Raw genomic sequence first — 25,861 nt, 5'->3', positions numbered from 1 at the left:
AGGGTGGGTCAAAATGAAAGATGTAGACAGAGTTAGAATGATTTAAGATATTTGCAGGCATTTTTGACTGGCCTGGAGTCTGACTTAGCCTGGCCTTTCAGAGAAGTAGAGAATGCAAACATGATCATTTAACCCTTTAAGTGCCAGCCGAATTCGTCATTTCTGTTCCCCCCAGTGCCAGACGTTTTGTAAACATTCTGTGCTCTCTCAATGTAGGGGCTTTTACTGGGGGCACAGGGTTAAGTTTAGGTAGGCAAACTATATATTGTTTTTTTCAGGAGAACCTGAGCTTTCCAAATCTACCTGAGTTTTTGTGTATTTCCGCTTCTGGAACAAGATTTAGAGCTTGAAATACAAAAAAAAAAAGAAAAAATGCTATTTTTCATGATATAAGGATTTCTACCAGAAACACATTTTATTTTATGGACAAAAATGCAACTGATTTGGAAAGCCTCATGTCTCCCGAACGTGCCAATACCTGATATGTATAGTTTTATTGAGATTTCTGACTTCTATAGATCAAAAACTCCCAGCAGTAAATTACTAAATTTTCAAAGCATTACAGCAGAATACGGCATGCTTTACATTCCAAAGCCAAAAATCCTGGAACATTAGGTTTACCCCAGGAAACCATACATTTTTGAAAACTACACATTCTGACGAATCCGAAATGGGTAACTATGTCTTCCAACTCCTAAGTACCAAACGGCAATGCTTTACTGAATTTAGCATTTTCTATAAAAAATTATGAAAATTCTAAAAAATCACCTCAAATCTTCCACTTTCAAGCACCTTATCTCCCACATAACATTAGGTACCAAAAGAACACACCCGAAATATGAAAGCCAAGGGTCCGCTGAACAGTTTGATGCCCATTGTGCATAGGATCAGCACTGTATCTGGCATTTAGAGACCCCATAAGGACGTCAGTGCATAGAGATTGCCCCAGAGGTCTCTTTAGCTACTGAAAATTCAACACGTTTACTGCATTTTCTGTGGGGTAAAAACACAAAAAAATACATTGACCCCCCAAAACCATATATTTTTGGAAAGTACACATTCGGGCGAATTCAAAATTGGTACCCATGTCTTTCTACTCCAAACTACAGAGTCGCAGTGCTTTCCCAAAATTGCTAGTTTTGGTGAAATACCTGAAAATCACATCAAATCTTCCACTTTCAAGCACCATATCTCCCACATAACATTAGGTACCAAGAAAACAAACCCTAAATATGAAAGCCAAGGGTCCGCTGAACAGTTTGATGCCCATTGTGCATAGGATCAGCACTGTATCTGGCATTTAGAGACCCCATAAGTAAGTTAGTGCATAGAGATTGCCCCAGAGGTCTCTTTAGCTACTGAAAATTCAACACGTTTACTGCATTTTCTGTGGGGTAAAAACCCAAAAAAATACATTGACCCCCCCAAAACCATATATTTTTGGAAAGTACACATTCGGGCGAATTCAAAATTGGTACCCATGTCTTTCTACTCCAAACTACAGAGTCGCAGTGCTTTCCCAAAATTGCTAGTTTTGGTGAAATACCTGAAAATCACATCAAATCTTCCACTTTCAAGCACCATATCTCCCACATAACATTAGGTACCAAGAAAACACACCCTAAATATGAAAACCAAGGGTCCGCTGAACAGTTTGATGCCCATTGTGCATAGGATCACCGATGTATCTGGCATTTAGAGACCCCAAAAGGAAGTTAGTGCATACAAAGTGTATACACTGCAATATAAGCTACCGGCATGTGCATTATGCGGCATAAGACCCCCATACCCAGTTTTTGCACCCGGTATGTGTATTATGTGCCATACGACCACCTAACAGTAAGGAGACCCTAGAAAACCATATATTTTCCGAAAGTACACATTCTGACAAAACAAAAATGGGTAAATACATCTTTCTACTACAAACTACCAAACTACAAAGCTATGCTAAACACAACGGTTTTTATGACATTTCTGAAAATTGTCACAAAGCTTGCATTTTACCCCATTATGTACCCCCACATTTTGTACCGTATCAACACAAAACATTCTAAATATGAACGCCAGGGGTCTACTGAACAGTTTGATGCCCTATATGCATAGATTTACCAAACTATGTGGGGTACAGGGGCACCCAAGTAAAAATAGTGCATATGAATTTTCACATAAGATGCTTCGGCTCATGCAGTTTTTGCACTCGGTATGTGTATTATGTGCCATACGACCACCTAACAGTAAGGAGACCCTAGAAAACCATATATTTTCCGAAAGTACACATTCTGACAAAACAAAAATGGGTAAATAAAACTTTCTACTGCAAACTACCAAACTACAAAGCTATGCTAAACAGAACGGTTTTTGTGACATTTCTGAAAATCGTCACAAAGCTTGCATGTTGCCCCATTATGTACCCCACATTTAGTAACGTACCAACATAAAACATTCTTACTATGAACGCCACTAGTCTACTGAACAGTTTGATGCCCAATATGAATAGATTTACCAAACTATGTGGGGTACAGAGGATGTCAAATTGAAATACAGCAGACAAAATGTCCATGTGCAAAGACAAGTAACAAAGAACAATGTAAAAAGCAACAATTGATAAAAAGAAAAAAAAAATCACTAAAATCATTTTTTTTTTTGCCTAATAATATCTGCGGGCAGAATAACAGTTTGAGTATTTTGGCTTGGGCAAATAAGTTTTACAGACAAAGTCAAGCGAACAAGAACTATGCATAACTGAAAATGCTATAAAATGGCTAAACATGCAGTAAAATACCCAAAAATGCACCAAAATCACAGAAAATGTAGTAGAAACACCAAAATAATACACAAAAGGTATTGCGCAGTGTGGTTAGCGAATACGCTATCCGCAAAGGCAATAAAACATTTTTTTCAGGCAAGAATAAAAACGATGTGATTAGAAAAAAAAAAAAATTACAAAATTACATAAGTGTGTAAGTATGTGTGTAAAATGTGTTTTGTGTGCATGTATGCAAGTAAGTGTGTGTAAGTTAAGTGTTGTGAATGTTTGAAATCTCCCAACTCCCCTAAAATGTATGTGTTTGTGTGTAAATGTGAGTATAAGTGTGTATTAGTGTATTATTAGTGTATTATGTGTGTGTATGTGTGTTTTTGTGTGTTTTTGCCACTTACCTGTGTAGGAGATCGTTGATCTGCAGGGATACAGCAGCAGCACGAGTCCGGCAGTGAGTATGAGCAGCAGGAAGCAGGGGGGCCAGCAGGGGGGGGAGCAGAGAAAGGCAGAAGGCGATCGTGAAATCCAGGCATGGATTTCACGTGCCTGCCTTTTCTTATGGGGCCCCTGGGCGATCCCGCCCCAGGGGCCACTCGTTCCCCACCTCTGACTTGTGTCTCGAGGCTGGGGAACGAGCGGGGAGCGAAGGAGCGGCTTGAAAAGCCGCTTCTCCGCTCCCAAACCCGGAAGTGCCACAGGACGTAGAATCTACGTTCTGTGGCACTTAGGTCCTTTAGTACCCAGGACGTAGATACTACGTCCTGTAGCACTAAAAAGGTTAATATAAGCTTCATCGTACTGAAATAAAAAAAAAAGTAACTTCTAAATACAATAAATTAAAAGTTCTGTTTCTAAAATAACTAATTTACTCTTTACTCTCGCCCTTTCATGTCTATCTTAATTCTCCTTCATGCAGTAGGTGGAGTCAGGTTGATTGACCGTTTGGTCTAATAAATCCTTTGGGTGGGGGGTCGCACATTTTGCCTAGAAGATGTATTAGAGATACTGTTTCTCTATATGCAGGATTTGTGCCAAAGTCAGTTATTTTGTTTGTGCTGGAATCGGTTATTTGTGTTGGCGCTAATGCATTTGTTAGAAACAGATGTCCCCACAAAAGATGTATTAGACCTACCTGGCAATCAAAATCTGGCCCTGACTTCTGCTTGAAGAAAGACAGGTTGCTGAAAGGTGGGATAGTGTAGAGTAATTTGATTATTTCAGAAAGGATACAGAATCTTAATTGTCTTGAAACATTTCATATTTCCACATGTAAGGATGTGAAATGTTAATACAAAGTAGTTTAGCCACTAGGTGGCAGTGTGTTCTAAGGTTAAATAATAAAGTTGTGTGAGAAAGAAAAGTAAATAAGGGAAAGAGGAACGGGAAATGGAGGAGCCATTTTGGCAGTGAGAACGCAAGGGAAAGAAGTGCTTGTCAGGGAAAGCTTTAGGAAGGAGAAAAGTGCCAAAACTGTGTGCTGTAACATAGTAACATAGTAACATAGTAAGTTGGGTTGAAAAAAGACATACGTCCATCAAGTTCAACCATAATGCCTATACCTAACCTGCCTAACTACAAGTTGATCCAGAGGAAGGCAAAAAACCCCATCTGAAACCTCTCTAATTTGCCTCAGAGGGGAAAAAATTCCTTCCTGACTCCAAGATGGCAATCGGACCAGTCCCTGGATCAACTTGTACTAAGAGCTATCTCCCATAACCGTGTATTCCCTCACTTGCTAAGAATCCATCCAGCCCCTTCTTAAAGCTATATAATGTATCAGCCAGTACGACTGATTCGGGGAGGGAATTCCACAACTTCACAGCTCTCACTGTAAAAAATCCTTTCCGAATATTTAAATGGAACCTCCCTTCTTCTAAACGGAGTGGGTGCCCTCGTGTCCGTTGGAAGGACCTACTGGTAAATAAAACATTAGAGAGGTTATTATATGATCCCCTTATATATTTATACATAGTTATCATGTCACCTCTTAAGCGCCTCTTCTCCAGTGTAAACAGACCCAACTTGGCCAGTCTTTCTTCATAACTGAGGCTTTCCATACCCTTTACCAGCTTAGTTGCCCTTCTCTGGACCTCTCTAACTCAATAATGTCCCGTTTGAGCACTGGAGACCAAAACTGAACAGCATATTCTAGATGGGGCCTTACCAGTGCTCTGTAAAGGGGAAGAATAACCCCCTCCTCCCGTGAATCTATACCCCTTTTAATACAGCTCAAAACCTTGTTTGCCCTTGCAGCTGCTGCCTGGCATTGCTTGCTACAGCCAAGTTTATTATCTACAAGGACTCCAAGGTCCTTCTCCATTAGGGATTTGCCTAGTGCAGTCCCATTAAGGGTATACGGGGCTTGCATATTTTTACATCCCAGGTGCATGACCTTACATTTATCCACATTAAATCTCATCTGCCACTTAGCTGCCCAGATTGCCAGTTGGTCAAGATCCTGCTGCAGGGATGTCACATCCTGGATAGAATTGACTGGTCTGCAGAGTTTTGTGTCATCTGCAAACACTGATACATTACTCATAATACCCTCCCCTAAGTCATTTATGAACAAATTAAACAAAAGTGGACCCAGTACAGAACCCTGAGGGACCCCACTGAGAACCTTACTCCAAGTAGAGAATGTGCCATTAACAACCACCCTCTGTACCCGATCCTGTAGCCAGTTTTCTATCCATGTGCAAACGACTTCACTAAGACCAATAGACCTTAGCTTAGAAAGCAGTGGTTTGTGGGGAACGGTATCAAATGCTTTGGCAAAATCCAAATAGATTATATCTACTGCATCCCCACTGTCCAGCTTCTTACTTACCTCATCATAAAAAGCAATTAAATTGGTCTGACATGACCTGTCCTTCATAAAGCCATGCTGATTACTGCTCATAATGCCATTCTCCACTACATAATTTTGAATGTGATCCCTTAACAAGCCTTCAAATAACTTGCCCACCACGGATGTCAAACTTACAGGCCTATAATTGCCAGGCTGAGATCTTACTCCCTTTTTAAATATGGGAGTGACATTCGCCTTCTTCCAATCCCTAGGTACCATACCTGATGAGAGCGAGTCTGAGAATATCAGAAACAAGGGCCACTGCAATTCTGCCCCTAGCTCTCTCAGTACCCGAGGGTGTATTCCATCTGGCCCAGGTGCCTTGTTTACATTTATCGTGTGTAACCCTTTAAGCACCATATCCTGTGCCAACCACTGTGTAGTTGGAGCTGAGGCAACAGTGAAGCTATTGGGTAAGACTTGTCCCACTGGCTCCTCTACTGTATACACAGAAGAAAAGAACTGGTTAAGCACATCTGCCTTTTCTGTATCCGCTGTAACCATATTGTTACTATAACTCAATGGGGCCACACCCTCAACCTGTATCTTTTTACTATTAATATACTTAAAAAACTTTTTGGGGTTAGTCTTGGCCTCGGCCGCGATGCGCTCCTCATTTTCTATCTTTGCCTTCCGGATTGCTGTTTTACAACACTTGTTATAGTGTTTATATTCATTAAACGCAGCTACTGTCCCCTCTGACTTATATTTCTTAAAAGCTTTCCTTTTTTTCCCTATTAACTTCTTTACCTCAGAGTTAAGCCACATAGGGTGATTCTTAACACTTCTGCTTTTTCTTATTAATGGAATGAATTGAGAACAGTAATGATTTAATATCATTTTAAATGACAACCATTTCTGCTCTGTATTTTTATCAGAAAACATAATGCCCCAATCTATGCCCTGAAGCGCTGCCCTTAAGGAGCTAAAATTTGCCTTCCTAAAATTCAGTGTCTTTGTTGCCCCCGTGTAAATTTGTTTCCTGACCCAAACATCAAATGAAATAACATTATGGTCACTATTACCCAGGGGTTCAACCACTTGCACATTTGCTATACGTTCTGGGTCATTAGAGATCACTAGATCTAGTATAGCATTGTTCCTGGTTGGCTCCTCAACAACCTGTGACATAAAGTTGTCGTGCAGCAAGTTTATAAACTTGTTCCCATTTACTGTCCTGGCAGTACTATTGCCCCAGTCAATATCAGGGTAATTAAAATCCCCTATTATTACCACTTGCCCCAAACTAGCAGCCTTTTCTATTTGTAACAGGAGCTGGGCCTCCTCCTCTTCGCTTACATTAGGGGGTCTATAGCATACCCCTACAATTAGTTTGGTAGATTCTTTACTATCTGTGAGTCACACAAATAAAGTTGGTCTCGGTGTAACCGCATCAACACACGATCCCCCTTCTTTAATGGTGCTGGGTCCACTCGTGGCACCTCTTTGCGGGCCTCCTGCAGTACTAGGTTTTGTGCCTCCTGCAACTGCTTAGCTATAACCCATATCCACTGCTCTGGGCTGCGTACCACAGGGGCCTTAGATGCCGGCAGCATGAGGTCAAGTGGCAACCGAGCCTGCCTACCAAACAGCAAGAAGGGGGTATACCCTGTGGTGGCATGCACCGTGTTGTTGTAGGCCAATGTTGTAGGAACCCAAAGGCGCAGTGAGGTTTTAAGCTGTTGCCAAAATGGGAACCTGATCCGTATGTAGGGGTTGCTCGACCACATCAGAATCTTCCCGTTTATCTGGTGGAGCCAGAGCGGGATTGGGGGAAGTATAAGCGGGTACACCGAGACCAATTTTATTTGTGTGACTTCAGTACAGCACACAGTTTTGGCATTTTTCTCCTTCCTAAGATTTCCCTGACAAGCACTTCTTTCCCTTACCTTCTCACTGCCAAAATGGCTCCTCCATTTCCTGTTCCTCTTTCCTTTATTTACTTTTCTTTCTCACACAACTTTATTATTTAACCTTAGAACACACTGCCACATAGTGGCTAAACTAATTTGTGTGGTAACGATTAACATTTCACATCACCAACTACTGTAAATACAAAGTGAAAATGTGTCATATCGCAAAATGTTCCCCTTCAACAAAAAGTGAAGCAAGACAAATCTTTTTTGCTTGTTGAAAATATGTCCCTTTCCCTACTTTATTATAAATTAATCCATGATTTATAAACTCTGATCTTTAATTGAAAAAATCATTATGGTGTTTGTATCCGTGATCATTGTGGTTTATTCTGACCTATTATCTTCAGTAATTTCATTTTAAAAGATGAGCAGAAAATAAGAAAATAAATGGCCCTGGTCAAATAATGCAATTGTTCAGATTTCCCCTTTTTAGAATTAAAGACCTGTAGGATGTACGTTTTCAATTACTGAACAAAATCAGCACCCCGTAGCTACTGTAAGCCATAGGGAGGAACAATTGGGTATATGTTATCCCACATCAAAGACATTAATTTTCTTCTTAATGATTTTCAGTTTTTGTATTTTTAGTTATTATGTACTTAATATCCTTTTATTTTCTGTCTTGCTGATAAATGGATGTTCTGAGAAAGGGAGATTGCAGTCCAAATACTTATTGAGTGATAAAGTGGAAAAAAAGGCACTGTTCGTAAAAAGACTTTTATCGTTCTTTGTGTGAGATGAGGAGAAGCCAAGCTAATTTGCAGTCAGTAACCAGTATATCAAATTAATGCATTAAACCTTATAACAATAATAGGCTTATGATCTGTAAATATCAGATTCCTAATCTACACTGTTAATAAAGGCAATACAGTCATGCGCTATATGGAGATTGCACCACATCCAAGGAAACCTGCTCCCTCGCTTATATCCAGGTCCATAATAATATTTTGTGTAATCTTGCAAAAACCACCCCACTTTAAGGTTTTACTTCCTAATTTGAAAACAAAAATCTGTGTAATTGCCCTTTGCTAAGGGCAGATCATGCATCTCAACAGATTGGATATCAAATGCCTAATAGCAATAACGTAGCTCAGCATTAATATGTCATACCAGTTATGATGGAGTCCAGTAATAAGATTTTTAAGATCTAGCCAGGCCTAGAGAATTTTTAGTTCTCACAGTAAATTTCAAACCCTGCAAGGTTTATTAAACAAGAGGATTTGTTTAATCTCTTAATGCACCAACAGAGGAATAACCAGATACGTTTAGCCCTTAGGGTGAGAACCCATGGAGCGGTTCAGTCACCCGTGATCTCTGGTATCATGGGCATAAAACTGCTCTGAAAAGGCTTTCCACTGGTAACAATAGGAGTCGCCGGTGGAAAGCCCTTACCATTGCTTTGTTTTCAGAAGGCGTGTGAAGTTGCCTGCATGAGGAAATTTTGAGCGACTTTGGATTACCTAAGTGATGCGAAGGACTTTCCACCAGCGACTCCTATTGTTGGGGATTTCAGTTTCAAGCGTAGGTCCACCTGAAAACACCTGCTTTTGCATTTTACAGGCATACCTATGGTCTGTTCAACTGCATGTTTCATTGTGGGTGCACGGAGCAGCATAGGCAAGCAGAACCACTTCTCGCAGCCTGATTGGCTAATTGCTGATCGCCAAGTCATAGCCCCACCCCTGTGACATCCCTGACCTGCCCCTTCCCAGCCCCCGTGATGTCACTAGCCACCTCTTCACGCCCCCTCAGTTGACCAATGGACTAAAGAAAATGGCAAGGAATAAAATGGTATGCTAAATAATAGTTGTAGCACTTTTCCTACATAGCACTGTGTCCAAGTCATTTATTTATTTGTTTGTTCTGTTAGGTGTGCTTATATACAGAGAGAAGGGAATTAGTTTCCACAGATCAGAAGGACTATGCAGTAACAAGTTCAACTGTACTTTGGGATGTACAAAGTGGTCTTAAATAAAGCGTAGTAAAATGTTATAGTGATATTTATGCGTCAATTTAATATTTGGAGTTTCAGATATTCTAATTGATTAGCAATTGAAATATATCAAATTTGCCATGTCCATGACACAAATCATTTGCTGCTTTCAGGGTTTCAATTTAGCCATGTCGAATTTTGATTTGAAACGCTTCCTATAATCTGAAATAAACTATATTGCAGTTCTTTGTATAGCTGTCTTGGCCTTCTTAGGGATTAAAGCTATCCAATTAAAAATCATTTTCCAGAGAAAATGAAACTTTTCATCACGATTTTCTATATCCTGCTGCTCCAGTAAAAAACAGAAATCATAACAATGCAAGTCCCAAGAAGGAAAGCCAGTGTTTAAAAATAGATTGGGAAAACCAAGCCTGCTTGTGATTTTTCTTTTTTTCTTCTTTTCTTAGAAAGTCTGCACAAAATGTGGTATCGAGACAGTTGGCAGCCAGAAACGACAAGTGTGGCTTTGTAAAATCTGCAGTGAGCAGAGAGAGGTAAGCTTACAGTGTTTTTTCATTATTTGCTATTTGCTGTTTGGTTTTATTACAAAGTTGAACTAGCATCTTTTATTCCAGTAACAAGGTACCCCAATTGTAAAATATACGGATGTTAGAATTAACCAAGGACTTCCATAACTACAGTATATAAGGGTGCTACTCATGAAAACTAAATAGTCATATCTTTTACAATAGGAATACATTTTTTAACATGCAAATTTCATTGAGTTATGCAGTGTAAGAAACCCCACTAGGCATCAATTATTACTAACTAAGCACTAAGCTCTGTTTATAAGGCAATATTTCACAGGTTATGATCTGTAGGTGTGTAACTACAGATTAGTTTGCCTCAAATGTAAAAATGTAGTCCTTGACCCCTCTACTTTGTCTTCAAATTTTCATACCCGCATCACAACTGATTGTCTGGTCAGTATCAAAAACCTCCTTTATGGCCATGGAGTAAGTAGTGGTTATGACCTTTGCACTGTTAAAAGTTTTAACTGAAACCGTGGAATTTCTTAAAGGACAGAGAATGGTGAATTCACTGGGGGGGTGCCTCAATTACTTTCACTGCCATCCTTGGTGTTAACTTGCACCTATGCATGCGCGGTTATGTAGAAGCAGAAACTTTTACACTGCTTTGCATGCTCAAGGCAGGGACTCTTAAATATAAAGTAGGATGGTTCCCCAGACTGGTATTGTTTTTCCTATACGGAGTTTAGGCCCAGGGCAAAAACTGTAATTGGATTCACTGGGGGGGTGCCTAACTTATTGGCACCCCGAGTAGATTCACCTTTCATTGTCCTTTAATCTCAATAACACACAGAAAAGTCCAAGTCTAATAGTCATGTCTGAATATCTTGTTCATACACAATATGAGTAAGTTGTGTTAAAGTCAATCTGGCAGTTATGTAGGTCTTTTATTAACTAATGCTTAAAGACATTGAAATGTTATTGTTCTTATTATTGTAATAATAAATATTGAAAAAACACTGAACACATTAAAAAATATATCCTAGCTGTATCTAAGAATGTCTTAAAAGCTTAGTAAGGCTAATGCCAGACAAGGTGTAGGGCGGATATTTTCGGCCAGCGGGAAAAGGGCTTGCTGAAAATTCCGCCATACGCCTCCTACATGTGCCTGCACCTGCATGAATGAGATATGCAAAGTCTCACGTTTTTATGCGTATTTCGGCTACATGTACGTGCACCCGAGAGTATCTCATTCATTCTGATGCAGGCACATGTAGGAGGGGTAGGGCGGAATTTTCAGCAAGCGTTTTTCCGCTTGCCGAAAATATCCGCCCTACGCCTTGTCTGGCATTAGCCAAAGGCAGTTTGAATTGTAATTATGAGTTGAAAATGTGTCCCAAAGCCAAATGGCTGATTCAGCAGAGTTTTCATGTATTTGTAAACATGTTATGATCTCTATTGAGCCCTTTCCCGGTAACCTGAAACAAAAAGTCCCTCTTCCATAGGGTCCATTTACAGGAAGTGAAATTACATTTTTGAAAAAAATATTTCCTTTTTCACTGTAATAATAAAACATTAGCTTGTACTTGGTGCTAAACAAGCTTTGTAAATCCAAATTGATGGCAAAGCAATTCTATTGTGTTTATGTAATGATTAAAGGTTTTTGAGAGTATGGAGATCCAAATTACTTTAAATTAAACCCAGTAGGATTGTTTTGCATCCAATAAGGATTATTTATATCTTAGTTGGGATCAATTACAAGGTTCTGTTTTATTTCTACAGAGAAAAAGAAAATCCGTTTTAAAATTTTGAATTACTGTATTTGATTAAAATGGAGTCTATTGGAGACAGGCTTTCCGTAATTTGGAGCTTTCTGGAAAACGGGTGTCCGGATAAGCGATCCCATACCTGTATTTATCTTGAAATTACTGCATCTGACAGTGAAATGGTATAATTGATATGAGAATAGATAATTTTGTATATTATTGGCACATTGTGATTCTGAAGATGTATTATTCCTTGAGGCATCATGATCAAAGGGTGTCAGTTGGGATCAGATTTATAAGGATAGGAGAGACAATTACAATGAAAGATTTGTAAGATATATTGTAGAAAGTCAGAAGCTGAGTAGGAAGAAAGGCGATGTAGAGGTATTTTTTTCCTTTCACTTTTTGAGCAATAGGGGGTGTGAATTTAATATGCATAGAAATGAATGGGGGAAAAGTTTGCAGCAGGAGAAAGAAGAATTGCTGACAATGCCACCTTGTTTTTCATAAATTCTTGGGGAAAACTAAGGAGTTGGCCACCATATGTGTATTATACAGGGTTGTCGGTATTGTTTTGGGGTGAGATTGGTTCACGATGACTCTTTGATAATAGATCAGGCAGGAGAAAGCAAAAGATTTTGGTGTTTAAAATAAAACAGATTGAGCAGTGTGAGTCGAAATGGGTCTCTCTCTGATTATTTATGTTTCCCTTGTTGTGGGTATTTTTTCCGAATCAGCATTTACATTGTTTGTTCTTTGGGTATAGTCAGTGTTCAGAAAAAGTCCTGTAATTCTGCACTATTATTATAAATAGAATTATTCTCCGTGAAGTTATTGTTATAGAGTACGAAAGCGTCTTAAAAATATATAACAGGCAGATAAAGAAATCAGAGCAATTATAATGGAACATAATATTACAAAAGCTCAGTTGTAAAAGCTGAAATTGCTAACCCTTTCATTTAACAAAATATATAACATACATTATTGCCAACTGTGCTGTAAATTTAAAGACGAAAGTTGTTTGTTGAATCGTGGAAGTTTTTTTTCCAGAACACAATCAATATTCTTTTTTATTTTGCAAGGGCTGCAACTCTATGAAGTACCTTCTGGAAATGTAATTTATGATGGTATATTTGAGCTGGAATTCTTTTTGCTTGAGCAGCAGATTACTCTGTATTATTACAGTGATCAGCTCTACCAAACTTTGATTTAGTTGTACAGCTGAACATACAATTTACATTATCAATTTTGTGGCTTACCAATGAATCATGTTTGAAAACTTCTCAAGACATAAATAAATTGTCATTCATTTAAACCAAACATGTACATATTCCAAAAATACATATGTCAAGAAATAAAGTGGGACTTCTCCTGACTAGTTTAATTATCCATTCAAATTCTCTACACCAACAAATTAGGGCTCATTAAGTAAAGAGGCAATGTATCTTAAAATTAAAGGGACAGTATATGCCTTTTTTCTCAACATGGCTTGTGCTTGACATACTTTTTGCCTTTTGTTTTAATTAAGAAATATCTATGGTTTATGTTATTTCTGGCATTACCAGTTCACCAAGAACCTCCTAATAATGAGACACTCAAAGGCTGCTTTTTTGATTGGTTTGTTTATTCAGGTAGATAGTGAGCTCTTAACAAATGACTCTTTTTAAAGGAATTGTGGAAGGGTTGGGGGTTCAGTGAGAATAGCCCAACTTTAAAGTCCTATTTATTGTTTTTTGAAAAGGTGTTTTTAGGTGTATACTGTCCCTTTACCATTCAGTAGGTGTAGATAATGATATTTTAAGAAAGTTTGCAGTTGGACTTTGTTTTTTATTGGTTGTCAATAGTGATGAGTGAATCTGTCCTGTTTCGCTTCGCCGAAAAATTAGCGAAACGGTGAAAATGTCGCCCGTCAAAAAAAAATTGTCGCCCGCGGCTATTATTTTGTCGTGCGGCTATTATTTTGTCGCCCGCGGCTATTCTTTTGATGCCCGTGACAATTTTTGGACGCACAGCGAATTTTTTCATCCGTTTCACGAAACAATCCGGCAATGGCGAAACGCGGAAATTTGCCGCAAATCCATGCCTGGCGAAACATTTCGCCCATCACTAGTTGTCAATTAATAAACTGTGGAACAAAATATATATATATTTTTTAAAAAATTTAAATTGCAGAATGGAAGAAGGCATCATAAGAAACCAATTAATTAAAAACAATAACCATTTAAAATTTCAAGCTTGAATATTGCTAAGAAAGGGACAATCTATAACATACTAAAGGTGAACTTTCCCTTTAACTATGTGCATAACTAAATAACAATACCTCAGACTGGAGTATCTCTTAACTTCTGTATTAGAGCTCATATTTTGTAAATGGGACTTGTTAAATAAAGAACACCGCTGGTTACTTAATTAAACACGAGATGTTGTAAACCTTAAAATAAAATGTTGCCTAATTTTAAATTTGGTGGTTTTATTTTATTTATAAATTATATTGCTATTAAAAGCAGTTTCTGTCTGTTCCTTTATATTCTTGCACTTATTGCTAGTTCTAATTGTTGAAATAATGTAGCAGAAGCCAGTTGATTAACAGAACTGTGAAGAAGCATACAAGGCTTTGTAGGTAATTAAGTCATGACTCATTTCTGCTTCATTATTGCAAGAATCAGAATCTGCAGTGTGGACCAAGTTGCGGGTACAGAGAACATTTCAAACTCAGAGATTAATGAAACCTAAGGATTAGTCTCAAATACTTGTATGTATGTATTTATATGCATATAACGTGTATGTATGTAAATTTTTATTTTTTTTTATAAGTTTTTATTTAAGGTTTTAACATTTTTAAACAACAATAGAAAAAAAAAGTTTAGAAGGAAAGAAGAAAAGAGGAAAGAAGGAGAGAGTATATAGAGCTTTGGCGAGCCTGGCAGAGTTATACAGATTGTGCATTTAACCAGGTGTCCCACACTGCATTGAACTTTGTTGGGCAGCCTCTAGAGATATAGACTAGTTCTTGCTTAGGTAGCACGTCGTTGATTAATTTTTTCCAAAAGGTAAGTGAGGGGGCAGTAGTCGATTTCCAATTTTTAACATAAAATAGCAGTTGCAAATAGCACAAACGTTGGTATGGTCTTCTAGCACCCCCAATAAACATAGATTTGGGGAGTGTATGCTGGGGAAAGCCAATGTTTCTGTAAATTTTTATTTATATAGCTGTATGCAGCGCTGTAGAGCAGAACAATAAATTAATAAACAGGTAGAGGTTCATTATAATAATAGATAAATACAGAGTGCAATAATTAATACAAATAAATAAAAAGTACAGTTGGACAGAGCACAGTTTAAGTGACAAGAGACAAAAGGATGGAGGTCCCTGTCCGGTAGAGCGTACAAGCCAAGAGTAAGCAATGGCACATCACCAGCTGTAAATCTGCATGTCTGACCGTAATTATTATCTCCTGTGGTTGCTTAGTACATGTACGACATTTACTACAAATTTTTGTTCCATTGTTAAACATCTTAAACCAGTTAATACTGAAAATGATGAATACATTTGCATGTGTTTTGAGTTGCTTTTTCATCTATTAATTAGCAAAGTCCTATTTCTGGACAAGACCTTATAGTTATTCCAAGGACCCTGATTCTTTTGAAGGTCCCCAGTCCTGTGAACCACCTTGCAGCCTTTAACACCTATAACAGTGTAAGGGCAATCCCAAATTAGTTTGTACCTTTAGATGGCACCTAGCTACACAGCTTCAAAACCATCAGTGCTGCTTTGTGTTCTGGATTGCAGGAAAGCAGTGCACAGAATTGTTTTATGTGTTTTCTTCTCACTCAGGCTAGCCTTGGTTATAAACAACCCTGCACACTGCTTTTTCTCCTGCCATCAGAAACAACCCCAGTATCCGGCCAAGCCAGGTAGACACCCTAGGCAACCCATTCTCCTCCTCCCACAAACGTCTGCATGTGCAAAGGAGTGCGCATGCAGTTGCTGCCATGTTGATAGTGGGGGAGGAACAAGGGTGCAGACTAGGGGTAGGTGAAAGAAGAGGTGCCTAGCACCCCCCCACACACACACACCGTTGTGCCCTAGGCACATGCCTCTTCTGCCTATCCATAGTTTCAGCCCTGAATGACCCTGCATCCCAGCTTTCCTGCCACCCAGAATGCAAAATATTGACTAATAAGAGTAAGTGGAGTTAAGGAGGGAATTGTAGATAGAAGATCACGTTTTTTATAAAGATGGTACATATTTTTACACAAAGGCATATTCAAGATACTTTTTTAGTGGAGAACCTGTAAACAGACTATTAATGTTTAACTTTACAACCCCTTTATTCCACTTAGCTGTGCTTTGTGCATATTCACAAACTCAGATTCTCCCACACTTGATGCTCACTGAGAGGCATAAGGTAGTTGCCAGCCTTTAAACCAGGCCTGCATTTGGCAGTGGCAGGTTCTGGGGTGAAAATATTTAGCAAGACTTCATAATTTATCTAATGAGGGAATATCCAACGTATGTCATATCTGCTGGTTTTGAACTATAGCTCATAGCACTTGCTCTCATGAAACAACTGCTGAGTGGAGTACTGAAGTAAAGTGTTACTGTTGCCATGATGCACTAGTGAACCTACTATCTCTGACTATTACAATTGTTCTTCTTTGGTGTGCAGAGGACAAAATAATTGTCCTATTTTGGCACCTCTAGAGACAGTTTGTTCATAGCGACAGGGAATTTATATGTAGCTATTTAGCCTAGTATTTGTCACAGAGCCTAAGTAAGTTGATTTGATTGGTACAAGTAGGCCTTCCAGGTATAATACATTAGTTGAGAATTTGTCCATGTATAGAAAGGTTTAATTTATGCATTCATTCCAAATGCATTTACAGGAAAAAATCAGGTGTCATATTCTGTAGATATGATGATGGTATTCTGTACATCTATAAAAGTGAAGACAGAAATCTATGACATCTTGGATATAGGATTCCTTCAGGCTAGTAAAATTCTGCTTTTGTTTGATCAAAATTATGGGTCATCATTTCTTGTCTGTTTTCAATGGGAGTTTTTTTCACTAAATCAGTCTTAGTATTATTCTACCTATTCAGTTGAGACTCAATAGATAATTACCTGAACGAACATTTTAATTCTGCAGTTATTTTTCAGTCTTGATACGTGTGGTAGGCTCATATGTAGTATGGGTAAATCTTTTTTATAAGACTCTTGCAGTTACAATGTGATTTAAAGCACAGAAGTTTATTTGGACATTTTCAGCACCTGTGCTAGGGCTGTAGATCCCTTTGGTAACATGAATTTGCATTATTGTATACTAGACATCAAATTATGAGAAAAAATGGCAAGTTATTTTAGTTGTGCTGGAATTGGAAAACAAATGTATGCCTAGCAGTTTCCTAATTTTATAATATATTACTACAATTCAACTCATTATTGTGCTTACTATATATCACATTGTCACTATTGTCATGTTATTGCATTGATTTTTTTTTTTACCCTAGTTTAGACAGACAGCCATTTTTATGTCTTAACAGGGTAATGTACTACATATTTCTTAATAACATATTAGAGACTAGATTCAGTGTTAAGGCCATACAGAGTTTTAAAACCCACTGAGTTAATGAATAAAGCTACTGAGCCATTTTCTATCCCATGTGAACGCCTTTAGCAGTCACTGCAGTAGCTCTTCAGTGCCCTTTTCATAGTCATTGATTAGAACGGTACATCATTTAACACCACAAGATACTGCTAACCAAAGTCTTTCTTGTAAGTTTTACAGTCTGTTTTTTCTCTTTTTTTGGTGCTTGGCTGTTATCCTTCCAGCTTTAAGTTCATATAAAACAATTTAGCAATCTGTCTATACACATTATTGAGTAGCAGACTGGGGTAGCCAAAAAATAACTTGAGATATATATATATATTATATGTAAAGTCTTTTCATAGAAGCACCATGTCTATCATCATCATCATCATCATATATGATTGATTGACTGCACCGTAACTCTAAAGCATTCATATTATCATAGTAACTTAAAAGAAACCTTTGCACCATCAGGTATATATATATATATATATATATATATATATATAAGTGCATTTAGGTAATACAATGTGTGTTAGTATCAATCTGTTTTAATTTTAGATTTTAACATAATTATCATTTCATATATCAACCAAAACAAATTTTAATTTAAATTCAATATTTGCTCTTGCGATTTAATTTTGACAGTTCAAAATAGGAAAAACTTGAAAGGGTAACGCCAAGCACACCAGACAGCAGGATGTTTCTTTTAAAACTCGGTCTTTATTAGTTCATTAAAAACAAAAACGCCTAACGCGTTTCGTACACTAAATGTACTTAATCATAGGCAGAGATTGACACAATACATGGGAGGGTTTTTATAGTGAGGTAGCCAAATTCAAAAAACGACATAACGATAATTGACAACTCAAACCCCACCCCTTCATTGTTAAACTTAAAGGAAAAGTCGGACCAAGAAAAAGAATATCCTGCATATTACTACCAAAACAATTGATATCAACTTACAGTCAAGTCAAAATAAGTTAGATTGATTAAAATTCAATATTTAGATATAAATATATGTATAAGTATAAATGCTCAATAGATGGTTATAAGTCAAAATAGGAGTTGTTTATAGAGGCAAAAGGATTTCATATATATTTAAGTATTTTTATATTGTTACTCTACATCAGGGATCCCCAACCTTTTTTACCTGTGAGCAACATTCAACTGTAAAAAGGGTTACAAATAGGGGCTCTGATTGGCTATTTGGTAGCGCTTATATGGACTGGCAGCCTACATGAGGCTATGTTTGGCAGTACACCTGGTTTTTATGCATCATATGGATCACTGCTCTACATTTTGTCAACCGAACTTCTGAAAAAACTGGTAGTAGGTGAAGAATGAATCAGAAATATAATTTCTGGACTGAACCAAAAAACAGATGTTGGCTTTCATTTTAAAATGTCATAATCTATAACTGCCAGTAGGTATGTCCCCTCCTTTTTATTTTATATTTATTTCTCTCTAATAATAACTCTGGTCTTAAGCCTTACCTTCACCAGCCTGGTGGCAAATGTTTGTAAAATAGACTTTGAAATCATAATCCACTAAATAATAATTTGACTTTCTGCAAATACATTCACATGTCTTCTCTTTCTTGTCTAATGCACACATATATATTTTTGGCCATTTTTCAGTGCCCAACATATATGTGCCTCCATATATGGAATGAGAATCAAAATTCAATAAGGGGTTCCCATTATTTCTGTGCTTACTGTCTGTGCTGTTTAATTATACAAATCTCTACAAAACTGAAGAACAACAAGGTTGCTTTAGGGCTCTGGCACACGGGGGAGATTAGTCGCCCGCGATTAACTCCCTGTTCGCGGGGCGACTAATCTCCCCGAGTTGCCTACCCCTGCCATCCCACCGGCGAACATGTAAGTCGCCGGCGGGATGGCAGACGCGGCGGGGCGATTTGCGCGAAATCGCGCCGCCGCGTCTGCCATCCCGCCGGCGACTTACATGTTCGCCGGTGGGATGGCAGGGGTAGGCAACTCGGGGAGATTAGTCGCCCGCGAACAGGGAGTTAAATCGCGGGCGACTAATCTCCCCCGTGTGCCAGAGCCCTTAAAGAACCATACAAATTAAAAAAAGTCACAGCTGATCTTTATTTCCAAACTGTAAAACTATTAAATATCACAAAAACAATGTTTCTTCCAGGTATCAAAGTAATGCATTATACTGTCAGCAGGTTTTGGCTGCTTATTACTAAGACATACAGTATTCCAGATTGAGTAAAAAACCTTGATTAGCAGTTCTCCCTTTTAAATCCTTTATTTAAATTCCTTACAAAATGTAAAACCTGTTGGATATGTCTTTGATTAACTGGACTATTGCAAGTTTGGTGCTGATACCTTTATCTATTCCTGCAGCAATTACTTCTGGTCTTGTGGAAATCTTTTAATCTCACTGAAACTGTGTATGTCTGCAAAAATGTGTAGGCTTTGTATAATGAGTAGCTTCATACAGTATACAAATGCTAGTATAATACTTGAGAGGTAAAACGCTCAAAGATTCATCATTATCACTGATAGTAAAAATACAGGATAGTGGTGGTGAAATGTGCAAAAAATACCAAAACATAGTAAAAGGGTTAATGTTTAATATGACACAAACCAAATCCAAAGCCAAAAAATAAAGGCACAAAATGACCAGTAGTAAACAAAACTCTAACAGAGTAGAAGTGGTGGTCCAGGTGCACCAGCCCCAGACCCTTAGCATAGGGTGCAAAAAGCAACAACTACCATGGGCATATAGGCACTCTGGAAACTCCACAGGTCACAAAAACGTTTTTAAAAGTAAAAAAGTCTTTATTCAAAGTTACTTTAAAACATCTCTAAAGGCCCCAAAACAAACCACCATCAGTCAGCATCACCAGTTTCTGCAGGACTAGGTTTCTGAAGGTTTCACCCCCTCCCTCGCTCCCTTATCCCATATTGGACATGGCTACTACATGACTACTGCAACATATTATTTGCTCGTCTCCCATAATCTCATCTCCACTGTCATGCCCAGGCAATATTGCCCTGGCATGGCATAGGGTTAACCCCTATCTACATCTTGTCGCAGGCTCCCACAGAGACCCTTAATTAAATATGCAACCAGGGACTGTGGGAAGGTGACAAATTCAGCAGAGTGAGCAGACAATTCGAGGCCAGCCATTTGGAGGTTAGGAAACCTGAGGCCATTGGTTTCTTTGATCTGTTGATCAAAGAGAGGCAGTTGTGGACTTAGAAGAACAGCATACAGAAAATATGGATTATAGAAAGGGATCCATATCTCCTTTGCATTAAGGTTCACATCCTCATAAATCAAATATTGGTTATGAGGAGGTGCCATGCTTCCTAATGATACCAAACAGGGACAGCCTATACCCACCAATTAGGAGGGATAGTTTTTGGGGGACTGGGACATGAGACACCCCTCATGTTTGGTATAATTTTGATCGCCCACATATGGGTTAAAGAAAGCCCATATTTTCATAATAATATTGGATACTGGCAAGTACCAATATTATATGACAAGAAACTGGCAAGAGAAGTGCAGCTCTCTACAGGGGGTTCCAAGGGACAAGTTTCTGGACACTCCCTCCTCATGCATACGGTAATAAGGAAGGGTCCCAGCGGGACATAAAAAGGGCCACACACCCAGGTATTCTTCAGCTCATATTTTGAGGTTCCAATTTCGGTTGAAGTGTGTGCTCAATTTTCCAGACTCTTACCTCAGGGGGACACAAAAGATAACTCGGTAACGTATATAGGATTTTCTCTGTGTTTTATTTCCTTATTTTATTTACTGTTTGTATGTATATGTCTCTTTTTGTAAAACCTTTTTAAATGCACTGTTTACCTTTGTAATATTAAATATAAAATTGAATAAGTTCTGTCCTTTGGCTCTATAAAGATCCCCACGTACCTTGTTTACATGTGAATATATTAACTGCTTGGCTGTGTGTGTGTATTGAGTAGGGGGGCAAGTTCTGTGTAAAGGCTAATTAACCAGTTGACGGTCAGCAGGAGAGTGTGTTTGTAAATTAACCCTTTGGCTGCTAGTGTGCTTGTGGAATTAGTTTAAAGTTAACCCTAACTACAGTAAGATAGCTTGTGTGATATATTTGTGTATTGGGTTTCTATCGCCTGTTAATGATAGATGGTGGCAGCGAATAGTAATTTGGGGCGGTGGTGTGTTTGGGGGTGCTTGATGTTAGTCTAACCTGTGTGAAAGGTGACTGAGTGTAACCCCTTGTTGCCCCGTCCCCGCGTCATACACGTCTGAGAGTGGCATGTTCTTGACATCCACCAACTGCCTTTCAAAGCTCTGTGTATTGAAGCTCCTAGAACTTAAGTATTTGTTTTCATTGTCTAATATATAATAACTCTACCCCTGTTTATGCCTTGTTAAAGCACTGCATACATTTGTCATGTTATGGAAATATGTACACACAATACAAATACAATATACATTACACAATTTCTTTTACTTATAATTCCATATTGACTGATCTTTTCAGCCCAATGTATGGATTATAAAATGAGACGAAAAGTAGGTGGACCAGGCTGTATTCTGTGTGTCCCATCAGCGGGCGCATTACAGAAGTGACATAATGCAAGTGAGCATTCCTCTTCCATTTGTACATAGGCCTACTAGGTACCCCACCCCCTCCTCTGGCACCATATGTAGCATGGAAGTATCTGGTAGCTGTGGGGAAGATTTTTTTTGGGGGGGTAAAAAATTTTATGTAGCACATAGGCACCCAAAGGCTGCCAGCCTTGGCACAGCCCCTTGAGAACCTATATGGTAAATATGTCCCTAAGCTAGAAAAATTTAACTGAACTGAGCCACCGCATAAAAATCTATTATCTCTGCTACTTCCAAAAATCATTAATTTATATAGATTTTATATATGTTCTATGCCAGCGTTTTTCAACCACTGTTCCGTGGCACACTAGTGTGCCGCGAGATGCTGACTGGTGTGCCGTAGGCAGGGCCGCAATTTTTACTTTCAAAGCTACTAAGAAAAACTGTAGCATCGCCGGGCCCCCTTTAATAAAATCCGGGCCCTGTCATTGGTTGCGCCCCGTGTGTACGGGTGACGTCAGTACGCACGGGGCGCAACGTTATAAAAGGGCCTGTGTGCGGTCGCGTGTAGGCAGAAGTGAAGAGGCGGCGCGCCTGAGGGATACGAAGATGCTGCTGAAGCCACCGGAGAAGCCGCCGAAGAGCAGAAGTAAAATGCTGCTGGGCACCAATGTATTAGGGGGGGCCACGTGGCACACTGACTTATGGGGGCACTGCTGCTGGGCACCAATGTACTAGGGGGGCTGGCTCTTGGCACCAATGTATTGGGGGGCACTGCTGCTGGGCACCAATGTACTAGGGGGGCACTGCTCTTGGCACCAATTGTACTAGGGGGGCACTGCTGCTGGGCACCAAATGTACTAGGGGGGCACTGCTCTTGGCAACCAATGTACTAGGGGGGCACTGCTGCTGGGCACCAATGTACTAGGGGGGCACTGCTCTTGGCACCAATGTACTAGGGGGGCACTGCTGCTGGGCACCAATGTACTAGGGGGGCACTGCTCTTGGCACCAATGTACTAGGGGGGCACTGCTGCTGGGCACAGAGTTAAATTTTTTAACATTTTCTAATGGTGGTGTGCCTCGTGATTTTTTTCATGAAACAAGTGTGCCTTGGCCCAAAAAAGGTTGAAAAACACTGTTCTATGCAGTTATATGACCTAACATTGGCTTGATTCAGATTTTGTTTAGCTTCTGCCAACAGTTTAGAATCTGTCTGCTTTCCTGGTATGTGCCATTTTAATAATGCAAGAGATGGAGGTGTTGTTTTGAGAACATTTGTGAGGTGTTGTCTCCTAAAAGCAGGAGTTGACATGTATGGGAAAACCTGTGAATTGATAAAAGATTAAAGTAAAAGCAGACTGAAGGGTGGGAGTTGTTTCTCATGCAATCAGGAATGTGTGGAAAATTAGATCTCTGCAACTATTAATTTCTGAATTTCCCCTGTACTTTTCATGTGACATTTTTCATCATTTTTCACAGGTAGTGGAAAGCACATTATAGCCTTGACATTGATTGCTTTCTTTCCCTCCTGCTTCATAGTACAATTACATCTTTCTCACGCTATCTGATCTTTCTCCATTTGCACACCACAGGGGCTTTCATCAGAATGCATATTCTGTTGCATTTGTGCTTTTGCCTGTGCTTGGTGTGTGTGGTACATTTCAACAAGAGACCTGCTAACCACCAGAGATATGTGTGCGTTGGTCACCAAAATACTTCTGTAATCAATGGGCACTTGCATCATAACTTTTTCTAATACAACTTCTTGGGTGTCAATTGTAGTAAAATTCTTGTCATAAATATAAGTATCCCCCTGATTATTAATATATATACTAATATATACTATGTTTTGCACATTTTACTGTGCAAATTGTATGAGTATGGTCTAAAGCAGGCATCCTCAAGCTACGGCCATGGGCTGGATACAGCCCCCCAAAGTAATTTACCCAGCCCCCACTATGATCTGACGCGGGGGGCCGGAGCACGCAGGGGGAAGGAGGAAGCAGCGGGGAGCATGGAGACACAGGGGGTGTTAGACCATAGAAACATTATAACATTTGCAATAGAGTAAAAAGTCCACATGCAGCTACAGTATTTGAGAATATATGATTTCCAGTGCGTAACACACTAAAAGAACAGTTCATTTATTTCTAAACAATAGTACATTTTTCAGGCTATAATAAACTGCTAATTCCATAAAGTCTGATGTAAAGTGCCACTGCTTGTCACTGACTAGTGGAGTGTTCCATCAGGGGTTGAATTCATATTGATAACCACAGTATTGGTTTGTATCAACTACATAGATCAGTAAAGTCTGCTCTGTCTGAATGTGAGTAACCCAAGACATAAATAGAGTATTTGCTCCTGAAATAAGTCAGCCAGTGGCCATAATATTTACTGCATGACTGCAAGCTCATAAGTACACCATGTACAAGTGACACACATTGGTGTGATAAGATTTATTCATACGTGTTAACTACTGAGCGTCTCTGCTAATTCTCACTTTTGCCTATTAACCTACTAAGTTTTGCATAATAAATATACATTCTAACAACTTTCCTATCTATATGAATTTAACATTCCCAATATTTTTAAATTATTAGTAAATATAATTGTTATCATAAGCAAAACATTTTAATTATTGAAAACTTAATAAAATGTGTGGAAAGTTAATTCAAATACATATTTAGTTTAACAATCCCCTTTGGTTCTGTTATTCCTATTTGTGCTTATAGTCACATTCGGGGGCACTTTTATCAAAATGTGAGATTAGATCTCACCACAGAAAAATTCACCCACTTTCTATTGATTCCAATTGGATTTTTAGAAGCATATTTATCAATGGGGGAAAGTTAGAGCTAACCATGTGATAAATACACTTCTAAAAATCCTATAGGAGTGATTAGAAAGTGGGTGAATTTTCCTGTGACATGCTGTAATCTCACATTTTGATAAATCTGCCCCTTGATGATTTATGCCAGTTCTCATTCTTTCACAGATGTCAACCAGTAAGACATTGCTTATAGCTTCATTATACTTTATGAGCTATATTAATATGAAGAATTGCTTCATCATTTTTGTGGAAAAGGCAAACAAGAAAGATTTCCCTGTAGGATAGAACTTTCAGTTGCTAAACCCATAATTGTGCCTTGGTATAATTTAATTGTTCTGTAGAAAATATGATAGTTAGTATGTTGTATAAAAAGAATGCTTTTAAGCAAGTTAGACAAAACCAGTTATTTTAAGGAAATAGTCAAGTCGATTAAAAAAAAATGTCTACTCTAACAGGCCCTCTCCATTGCCACCCTTGTACTTCTCAGCTGAATGGCAGCCATTTACAACAGGACTTTACAACTACTGGTCTTCTGATCTGTGCTTGTATGTAGCATTGTTATTAATTATTTTTGTAATTGTTACTTAAACCAAATACTTTGGCATCTAACAAGTAAGCAATGCCAATGGTCTTTAGATTCCTTTTTCAAATCTGTCAAATATAACCTTTTGGTAGACATAACAATTCAACCATTAATATTAATCTTGTATACTCAAGGTCAAAATGAATGGCTCAGTTAATTATTGGGTTAGCATTGCACAGCGCATGAGTATCCTCATATGCCACAAAGTAATCCCACTGATAAGATTTTACTCCTTAAATATTTCTCTATTAAATGTATAACTATCCCAGGAGGCTACTGTTACATGTGCATTCTGAGGGGAAACAGTTCAGCTTGCCACCTTTTTAATGTTTTATTAAATAAAAGTAAATATTTATCCTTTCTAGGGATATAATATTTTATGTGTAGACTTTACTTTTTGAATCCTTAGAAAAGTTAGTTGTGTTTTAGGTTTGTTAATAGGAAAAAAAATATAGACTGATGTTCTTTTGTAGCAGACAGCAAACATTCTGCATTATCTCGTGCTTTGGAA

At 38.5% G+C, this 25,861-nt stretch overlaps 1 protein-coding gene across 10 annotated transcripts in view; it reads left to right on the top strand.

The window, feature by feature from the left end:
- rph3al (rabphilin 3A like (without C2 domains)) overlaps positions 1-25,861 on the top strand; it is a 130,251-nt gene that overhangs the window by 54,373 nt on the left and 50,017 nt on the right. For all 10 annotated transcript variants that reach the window (XM_012956834.3, XM_012956836.3, XM_012956835.3 and 7 more), the window contains 1 exon segment: positions 9,929-10,015. In XM_012956834.3, coding sequence (XP_012812288.1) covers positions 9,929-10,015 — 87 coding nt within the window.

The sequence above is a fragment of the Xenopus tropicalis genome, chromosome 2 (assembly GCF_000004195.4).
Source record: "Xenopus tropicalis strain Nigerian chromosome 2, UCB_Xtro_10.0, whole genome shotgun sequence".
NCBI classification, from domain to species: Eukaryota; Metazoa; Chordata; class Amphibia; order Anura; family Pipidae; genus Xenopus; species Xenopus tropicalis.
This window is presented reverse-complemented; position numbering and strand designations above follow the sequence as displayed.